Source organism: Phyllobates terribilis, unplaced genomic scaffold (genome assembly GCF_046119375.1).
Source record: "Phyllobates terribilis strain yellow unplaced genomic scaffold, ASM4611937v1 Scaffold_9__5_contigs__length_417890890, whole genome shotgun sequence".
NCBI classification, from domain to species: Eukaryota; Metazoa; Chordata; class Amphibia; order Anura; family Dendrobatidae; genus Phyllobates; species Phyllobates terribilis.
Window position 1 is genome coordinate 189383536 of NW_027362769.1, and position 10201 is coordinate 189393736.

At 53.8% G+C, this 10201-nt stretch overlaps 2 protein-coding genes across 2 annotated transcripts in view; one reads left to right on the top strand and one right to left on the bottom strand.

Moving 5' to 3' along the window:
* LOC141161317 (kalirin-like) overlaps positions 1 to 10201 on the top strand; it is a 621825-nt gene that overhangs the window by 125383 nt on the left and 486241 nt on the right. The gene's annotated exons all lie outside the window — the stretch shown is intronic.
* Positions 1 to 10201, bottom strand: part of CCDC93 (CCC complex scaffolding subunit CCDC93) — a 141138-nt gene that overhangs the window by 10876 nt on the left and 120061 nt on the right. The window contains exons 18-20 of the mRNA XM_073647540.1: positions 7387 to 7495; positions 3452 to 3534; positions 3134 to 3171 (exon numbers count right to left, since the gene is read on the bottom strand). Of these exons, the coding sequence (XP_073503641.1) occupies positions 3134 to 3171; positions 3452 to 3534; positions 7387 to 7495 (230 nt within the window). The remainder of the gene's footprint in view (positions 1 to 3133; positions 3172 to 3451; positions 3535 to 7386; positions 7496 to 10201) is intronic.

Sequence of the window (10201 nt, forward strand, 5' to 3'; positions counted from 1 at the left end):
ATCGTATGAACGGAATCACACACACGTCCTCACATCTCCCAGGGAAGCCATGACCCTGCTCCAGAAATGGTCGCTAGCAGTGGTGGATGAGGACACGAGCTCACCTCTAAAGAAGAAGCCTCCGATGGTGAGCGAAGAATGGACCCGACTCATCTGCAACCACGATCCTGCGGGACAACCACGTCCTGTACAAGGTGGGACATCCAGGCGTATCCACAACAGGAGAAGAGGAAAAAGATGCCGCCAGTTCTGCCGCAAAGGAGTACAACAACTACACGGGAGTAAGTCCCAGAAAACGGCTGCCTGCAGGCTCCCAGGCCTTTTGTAGTATCCCCACAAACTCCTCTTGGTTGGAAAAAGATCCAGCCACATGTCTACCACTTCTAAAGAGACCAGATTCACTGAAGGGGAAAGAACAGTCTCTACAGCTGAAACAAGACTACCCATCACGGGGGGGGAATTCTGACCTCTGTGGGGAAGGGAGGGGGGAAGGGGGGGGGGGGAGTCTGACCTCTGTAGAGAAGGGAGGGGGGGGGGTCTGACCTCTGTAGAGAAGGGAGGGGGGGGGGGGTCTGACCTCTGTAGAGAAGGGAGGGGGGGGGTCTGACCTCTGTAGAGAAGGGAGGGGGGGGGGGGTCTGACCTCTGAAGAGAAGGGAGGGGGGGGGTCTGACCTCTGAAGAGAAGGGAGGGGGGGGGGTCTGACCTCTGAAGAGAAGGGAGGGGGGGGGGTCTGACCTCTGAAGAGAAGGGAGGGGGGGGGTCTGACCTCTGAAAAGAAGGGAGGGGGGGGGGGGTCTGACCTCTGTGGGGAAGGGAGGGGGGGGGTCTGACCTCTGTGGGGAAGGGAGGGGGGGGTCTGACCTCTGTGGGGAAGGGAGGGGGGGGGTCTGACCTCTGTGGGGAAGGGAGGGGGGGGGTCTGACCTCTGAAGAGAAGGGAGGGGGGGGTCTGACCTCTGAAGAGAAGGGAGGGGGGGGGTCTGACCTCTGAAGAGAAGGGAGGGGGGGGGTCTGACCTCTGAAGAGAAGGGAGGGGGGGGGTCTGACCTCTGTGGGGAAGGGAGGGGGGGGGTCTGACCTCTGTGGGGAAGGGAGGGGGGGGGTCTGACCTCTGTGGGGAAGGGAGGGGGGGGGTCTGACCTCTGTGGGGAAGGGAGGGGGGGGGGTCTGACCTCTGAAGAGAAGGGAGGGGGGGGGTCTGACCTCTGAAGAGAAGGGAGGGGGGGGTCTGACCTCTGAAGAGAAGGGAGGGGGGGGGTCTGACCTCTGAAGAGAAGGGAGGGGGGGGGTCTGACCTCTGAAGAGAAGGGAGGGGTCTGACCTCTGAAGAGAAGGGAGGGGGGGGGTCTGACCTCTGAAGAGAAGGGAGGGGGGGTCTGACCTCTGAAGAGAAGGGAGGGGGGGTCTGACCTCTGAAGAGAAGGGAGGGGGGGTCTGACCTCTGAAGAGAAGGGAGGGGGGGTCTGACCTCTGAAGAGAAGGGAGGGGGGGTCTGACCTCTGAAGAGAAGGGAGGGGGGGTCTGACCTCTGAAGAGAAGGGAGGGGGGGTCTGACCTCTGAAGAGAAGGGAGGGGGGGTCTGACCTCTGAAGAGAAGGGAGGGGGGGTCTGACCTCTGAAGAGAAGGGAGGGGGGGTCTGACCTCTGAAGAGAAGGGAGGGGGGGTCTGACCTCTGAAGAGAAGGGAGGGGGGGTCTGACCTCTGAAGAGAAGGGAGGGGGGGTCTGACCTCTGTGGGGAAGGGAGGGGGGGGGGGCTGACCTCTGTGGGGTGGGCATCTCTTGGGAAGGGGAACGAGTCCGTGATTGCCTCCCTGGAAAGACTGAAGGCGACCTGGACGATGAGCTGAACAGAGGCCGCGTGAATCGCCTCCGCGATCAGCTGTGCTGGTGTGGAGTAGCTGGAGGGTTCGACTCTCTCATGCAGCGGTCAGAGTCACAAGGGAGGTAGAGACCACAGGTAATCGTTTCACAACCGTAGCAAGGGTCTGGGAGACCCTTGGTGAAGTCCGATACGGACTGAGCTAAAGCCAGTAGCGAGGGAGAGCTACTGGGTCACCAAAGCTTATTAACTCCCTCCGATATGCCGGTGGTCATGGCCCATCAACCATACTGATGGACCATGCGGCAGAGCCCACCAGCCCGCACTAGAGATAATACGGAGCGTGCCAACACCGGCCCTCAGATTGGCTGGTAGACAGAGAGGAAAATACATCATTCCCCCACCCTCCCGAGGGAGCGCCGACTGCAGACCGGCCAGAGGGCCTAAAAATAAAAACAAATGTGCATATACACACACCAGCCCCAAGTACCCCCAAAACTGCCTCAAACCCTCCCGGACAGAGGAAAAGATGTCCCACAACCCACTTCGAAAAGGATCAACACCCAGAGGAGGAAAGGGGGAGAGGTAAACCATAAAACCAAATCCACAAGGAGGTGAAAGGAGCAAAGTGTGGAGGGGTGGACTGAATCCTTAGCCATGACCCCAAACACCGGAAGAAAAGAGAAAAAAAAAAGAACAACCGAAAAAACAATCAAGGGACTCAAGCGCAACACAGGGCCGCAGCCAGGGGCACAGTTAACTGTCCTGAAGAAGGAAGATCCAGTGTTTATGTGTTGGGAAGTCTGGACTCGAACTTCTGCTCCATGCAAACAGGCCAAGCTATGGTGGGTGGGCAGAAGTCAACAAGGCAAAAGGACCAAAATGCCCCAGGTACCTGATGGTCTACTGCGTCAAGGTACACGGTTCTGCCACACCAACGAGAGAGCATCCAGGCTGAACAGTACAGGCGGTACGCTCTGTGAACGAGGACACGGATACCAACCCGACTGATCATCTGAGATCTACAACAGAAACAGAGGTGAGCACCAAACCCAACCATCTGCCTCCAACTGGCCGGGGGCCCAACCCACGAGGCCGGGGGCCCAACCCACGAGGCCGGGGGCCCAACCCACGAGGCCGGGGGCGAGGAGTAGTCTGCTGGGGGAACCATCGAACTTTACATAACATGAACCATAGGTGGCAGCGGACTAACCAAAGGCTCCTGTGTCCCTCAATGACGCAACCAAGAAAACCATGTCCGTCCAGGATCTCGGACGTAATCGGAGGTACGGGGTCTGCGTTCATACTCACTGTTGGAAGTTGTCATGGATGGAATTCAGCAAATTCACCTGAAAGAGACAAGAGACGTCACAAGCCGCGGGATCCAGCAGGAAACGGAGGACTGCAGCAAACATAGGCCGTGGATGGCAAAAAAGCCAGGAAAGCCCACCACAACCACCCTCATCTTTACCACTAGCACTGACACAAGATGGACACGTTGCAATGGGATCATCCACACAAGGTGGTAGGAGCCAGCTGAGTGCTGTATGTACAGGATAGCCCCCATAACAGCGCAGTCACCAGCCGCGGGGTCTCCGTGAACTCTACCCCAGCCTCCACATCCCTCACCTCCTTCTCCAGATAAAGCTTCTTATCATCCAGGGTGTTGTACAAAGTGAAGAACTGCTTGGTCTCCTTGTGAGTGGCCGAGACTAAAAGACAAAAAGATCAAGTCAAAAGACAGCATATCCCCCGGCTCGTAATTGACGGACAGGACCTAACCCTTCCTCAGGATCCTTACCGCACACAAGCAGCTCACCAATGAACTCAGGAGAGGGGAGGAGGGAGATGATGCTGCACGGGACTCGTACACAGAACCTGTACTGTTAGGGGAGGAGGGAGATGATGCTGCACGGGACTCGTATACAGAACCTGTACTGTTAGGGGAGGAGGGAGATGATGCTGCACAGGACTCGTATACAGAACCTGTACTGTTAGGGGAGGAGGGAGATGATGCTGCACGGGACTCGTATACAGAACCTGTACTGTTAGGGGAGGAGGGAGATGATGCTGCACAGGACTCGTATACAGAACCTGTACTGTTAGGGGAGGAGGGAGATGATGCTGCACGGGACTCGTATACAGAACCTGTACTGTTAGGGGAGGAGGGAGATGATGCTGCACAGGACTCGTACACAGAACCTGTACTGTTAGGGGAGGAGGGAGATGATGCTGCACGGGACTCGTATACAGAACCTGTACTGTTAGGGGAGGAGGGAGATGATGCTGCACAGGACTCGTATACAGAACCTGTACTGTTAGGGGAGGAGGGAGATGATGCTGCACGGGACTCGTACACAGAACCTGTACTGTTAGGGGAGGAGGGAGATGATGCTGCACGGGACTCGTACACAGAACCTCCACTGTTAGGGGAGGAGGGAGATGATGCTGCACGGGACTCGTATACAGAACCTGTACTGTTAGGGGAGGAGGGAGATGATGCTGCACGGGACTCGTACACAGAACCTGTACTGTTAGGGGAGGAGGGAGATGATGCTGCACAGGACTCGTATACAGAACCTGTACTGTTAGGGGAGGAGGGAGATGATGCTGCACAGGACTCGTATACAGAACCTGTACTGTTAGGGGAGGAGGGAGATGATGCTGCACAGGACTCGTACACAGAACCTGTACTGTTAGGGGAGGAGGGAGATGATGCTGCACAGGACTCGTACACAGAACCTGTACTGTTAGGGGAGGAGGGAGATGATGCTGCACGGGACTCGTACACAGAACCTGTACTGTTAGGGGAGGAGGGAGATGATGCTGCACGGGACTCGTATACAGAACCTGTACTGTTAGGGGAGGAGGGAGATGATGCTGCACGGGACTCGTATACAGAACCTGTACTGTTAGGGGAGGAGGGAGATGATGCTGCACAGGACTCGTATACAGAACCTGTACTGTTAGGGGAGGAGGGAGATGATGCTGCACGGGACTCGTATACAGAACCTGTACTGTTAGGGGAGGAGGGAGATGATGCTGCACGGGACTCGTACACAGAACCTGTACTGTTAGGGGAGGAGGGAGATGATGCTGCACGGGACTCGTACACAGAACCTGTACTGTTAGGGGAGGAGGGAGATGATGCTGCACAGGACTCGTACACAGAACCTGTACTGTTAGGGGAGGAGGGAGATGATGCTGCACAGGACTCGTATACAGAACCTGTACTGTTAGGGGAGGAGGGAGATGATGCTGCACAGGACTCGTATACAGAACCTGTACTGTTAGGGGAGGAGGGAGATGATGCTGCACAGGACTCGTATACAGAACCTGTACTGTTAGGGGAGGAGGGAGATGATGCTGCACAGGACTCGTACACAGAACCTGTACTGTTAGGGGAGGAGGGAGATGATGCTGCACAGGACTCGTACACAGAACCTGTACTGTTAGGGGAGGAGGGAGATGATGCTGCACGGGACTCGTACACAGAACCTGTACTGTTAGGGGAGGAGGGAGATGATGCTGCACAGGACTCGTATACAGAACCTGTACTGTGAGGGGAGGAGGGAGATGATGCTGCACAGGACTCGTATACAGGACCTGTACTGTTAGGGGAGGAGGGAGATGATGCTGCACAGGACTCGTATACAGAACCTGTACTGTTAGGGGAGGAGGGAGATGATGCTGCACAGGACTCGTATACAGAACCTGTACTGTTAGGGGAGGAGGGAGAGAATGGTGCACAGGACTCGTATACAGAACCTGTACTGTTAGGGGAGGAGGGAGATGATGCTGCACGGGACTCGTACACAGAACCTGTACTGTTAGGGGAGGAGGGAGATGATGCTGCACAGGACTCGTATACAGAACCTGTACTGTTAGGGGAGGAGGGAGATGATGCTGCACAGGACTCGTATACAGAACCTGTACTGTTAGGGGAGGAGGGAGATGATGCTGCACGGGACTCGTATACAGAACCTGTACTGTTAGGGGAGGAGGGAGATGATGCTGCACAGGACTCGTATACAGAACCTGTACTGTTAGGGGAGGAGGGAGATGATGCTGCACGGGACTCGTATACAGAACCTGTACTGTTAGGGGAGGAGGGAGATGATGCTGCACAGGACTCGTATACAGAACCTGTACTGTTAGGGGAGGAGGGAGATGATGCTGCACAGGACTCGTATACAGAACCTGTACTGTTAGGGGAGGAGGGAGATGATGCTGCACGGGACTCGTATACAGAACCTGTACTGTTAGGGGAGGAGGGAGATGATGCTGCACAGGACTCGTATACAGAACCTGTACTGTTAGGGGAGGAGGGAGATGATGCTGCACAGGACTCGTACACAGAACCTCCACTGTTAGGGGAGGAGGGAGATGATGCTGCACAGGACTCGTATACAGAACCTGTACTGTTAGGGGAGGAGGGAGATGATGCTGCACAGGACTCGTATACAGAACCTGTACTGTTAGGGGAGGAGGGAGATGATGCTGCACGGGACTCGTATACAGAACCTGTACTGTTAGGGGAGGAGGGAGATGATGCTGCACGGGACTCGTACACAGGACCTGTACTGTTAGGGGAGGAGGGAGATGATGCTGCACAGGACTCGTATACAGAACCTGTACTGTTAGGGGAGGAGGGAGATGATGCTGCACAGGACTCGTATACAGAACCTGTACTGTTAGGGGAGGAGGGAGATGATGCTGCACGGGACTCGTATACAGAACCTGTACTGTTAGGGGAGGAGGGAGATGATGCTGCACGGGACTCGTATACAGAACCTGTACTGTTAGGGGAGGAGGGAGATGATGCTGCACGGGACTCGTACACAGGACCTGTACTGTTAGGGGAGGAGGGAGATGATGCTGCACAGGACTCGTATACAGAACCTGTACTGTTAGGGGAGGAGGGAGATGATGCTGCACGGGACTCGTATACAGAACCTGTACTGTTAGGGGAGGAGGGAGATGATGCTGCACGGGACTCGTATACAGAACCTGTACTGTTAGGGGAGGAGGGAGAGAATGGTGCACAGGACTCGTATACAGAACCTGTACTGTTAGGGGAGGAGGGAGATGATGCTGCACAGGACTCGTATACAGAACCTGTACTGTTAGGGGAGGAGGGAGATGATGCTGCACGGGACTCGTATACAGAACCTGTACTGTTAGGGGAGGAGGGAGATGATGCTGCACGGGACTCGTATACAGAACCTGTACTGTTAGGGGAGGAGGGAGATGATGCTGCACAGGACTCGTATACAGAACCTGTACTGTTAGGGGAGGAGGGAGATGATGCTGCACGGGACTCGTATACAGAACCTGTACTGTTAGGGGAGGAGGGAGATGATGCTGCACGGGACTCGTATACAGAACCTGTACTGTTAGGGGAGGAGGGAGAGAATGGTGCCGGCTTCAGACTGTGTAAGAGGGGAGCAGCGGATGCAGCAATCTGACATCATGGCAGGAGGCTCCTACCACGTGGAGATTTACGTCACCTCCACCACCAGTGGTACGGCCACCATAACTGCGGCCATGTACCATAAAACTACCTTGTCCATAGAGCTCGATAAATCTCTTCTGATATTGCGTCAGCTCCGCTCGACTTGGGACCTCGTCGATTTTGCGCTGTAGAATAGCGATTTCACGATTCCTTCGAGCCTTAGGACAACGAAGAGGATAAATAGTTTTTATATAAATATAGGACATAGGTACAGAGCAGAGATCAGAGGCATCTGGAGCGTGAGCGGCACGAGGCCATCACCACACTGCTGCGCCTGGAGAAGAGCAAGCGGTCCCAGGTCACACGAACGGGTGGTCCCAGCTGGTGGTCCCGTCACTGATCCCAACTACAGACTCATCAGAAGCAGAGGCGCCCAGGAAGCCTTCCCTTGCTGTTCTCTACAGCAGATTCTGAGAAACACCTTGCATTCCCCAGAATTAGGGAGGACCACCAAGACGTAGAGAAGAAAAAGACCACAGGGTGGACACCATGCAAGCGGCACAACAAGCCGTGCACTGCCCAGTCCACACCGCGTCATGAACCGCCCAGCCCGCGTCATGCACCGCCCACACCGCGTCATGCACCGCCCACACCGCGTCATGAACCGCCCACACCGCGTCATGAACCGCCCACACCGCGTCATGAACCGCCCAGCCCGCGTCATGAACCGCCCAGCCCGCGTCATAAACCGCCCACACCGCGTCATGCACCGCCCAGCCCGCGTCATGAACCGCCCAGCCCGCGTCATGAACCGCCCAGCCCGCGTCATGAACCGCCCAGCCCGCGTCATGAACCGCCCAGCCCGCGTCATGCACCGCCCAGGCCGCGTCATGCACCGCCCAGCCCGCGTCATGCACCGCCCAGGCCGCATCATGCACCGCCCAGGCCGTATCATGCACCGCCCAGGCCGTATCATGCACCGCCCAGGCCAGGTCATACCAAACCTGTACAGAGAGGGGGACAAGGGAGATTATGTTGCAGGCAGCGCTGGAAATAAAGATTATTCCCTACAGAACTTCACTGACCAATGATGGGAAGGTGGAGAGGTGAAAGGTCATAATATAAGTGTATCCACACGCATATAGCATTTTATACATATCTACACGCGCATAGTAGATTATACAGTAGTGTCCAAAATAGTTAAGCACAGAATCTTTCTCCTAGTTGTTATTTCCGGCATTGGGGACGTCGCTCAGTGATTTCTAACTCACAACATGAAGAGAAATGTCGATAATTTTAACTACTTTACAGAAAATAACAGAAAATGACCATTGTTCTGTTCTAATAAACAGCAGTGTCTGCATTTGTCTTTATAAACTCACAATATGTCTCTTCTCTTTTTGAGGATTTATCATTCCTGTGAATCACTATCCTAATATTTAGTTATTACCCACAGTTTTTTAGAGCTGCGTCACATCTATGTTGCATAGAGTCAACCATCTTCTGGCTCCTGTCACTGTTATTCCAGCCCAGGAGGCTTTCACTACATCCCACAGATGTTGACTTTGCCTCAAATGGCATTTTTGATGTCACCCCACAAGTGATCTATCGGATTAAGGTCCGGGTTTTGGGCTGGCCACTCCAGAACCTCAATTTTGTTGGACTAGAACCAAGATTTTGCTGGTTTACTGGTGTATTTAGGGTCGTTGTCTTGTTGAAACACCCATTGCAAGGGCATATCCTCTTCAGCATAAGACATGACCTCTTCAAGTATGTTAATCTATGCAAACTGGTCCATGATCCCTGGTATGCGGTAAATAGGTCCGGCACCAAAGTAAGAGAAACAAGCCTATGACGACACAGCTTCTAATCTTAATTAGCCAGATATGTAGATTTGTTAAGCCAAGAGAAATACACTATTGCTTTTGTGTTGACTTTAGAACTTGTGTGTTTTTTTGGTGCGTCAAGAAGGACAGACCAGTATTTGTATAACCCTGAATATTGACTTCTATTGGTCTGTGAACAATTATGTTTGTTACTTTGCTAATTACATATTGTACTAAACCAGCTAGTTGATGATTTACAAGAGCAACAACTATGTAAATTGATTAAATGCTCAAACAATAAGACCTGATCCCTGCACCTTTCCCCCTGACCTGAGACTGATGACCTTAGTCACATATGTAAATATAAAGAGGGTTTTTCTATCCTGTTACAAAGAGAATCAAAGATCAGTCCGTCTCTTCAGGACAGCAGATTGGTAGCATGGCTCCATCCAGAGAGAGACAGATTTGGATTCCAGAGGATTCCAGCCTAAGGGTATATGGCCCTGACTGGAAGGATATAGATCTGCTCCATTGACCATCAGAGAACTCATGGATACATTTGGGGAAACCAGGTTGGGACAATGAGGTCCCCTGGCCCCATAGATATGTTGTTTGAGTTGCTAGGTGGGACCCTCCAGTCACCTGGAATCCATGGAAACTCTCAAGAGGCCAGGGTGGGACCCTCGAGTCTCCTGGCCTTGTACCTAAATGGATTGTCAGTTTCTTAAGCTTGCAGCTACCTCCTCTCTGTGGGGGTCCGCCAAAGGCAGGGGGCCACTGGTAGAGGTAGTTGGCCCTGGAAGTCCCAAAGTCGCAGCTGCTTTATTTCCGGTGGGTCAGCGGAAGGGTGAGACTGTGTAATGTTGCACCATCTTGGGTATTTGTTGGGACTGTTTTATCTGTTTATTGTCTGTTTGGTCGTTCAGTAAAGTATTGCCTCACGGTTTATCCTAACCCTGTGTTGTGTGAGTAGTATTACACCCACGGAAGACCCCAGGTCTTCACAATGCCCATATCATGATGCTTCACCACCATGCTTCACTGTCTGCAGGGTGTACTGTGGCTGAATGCAGAGTTTGGGGGTCGTCCGATCTGTCT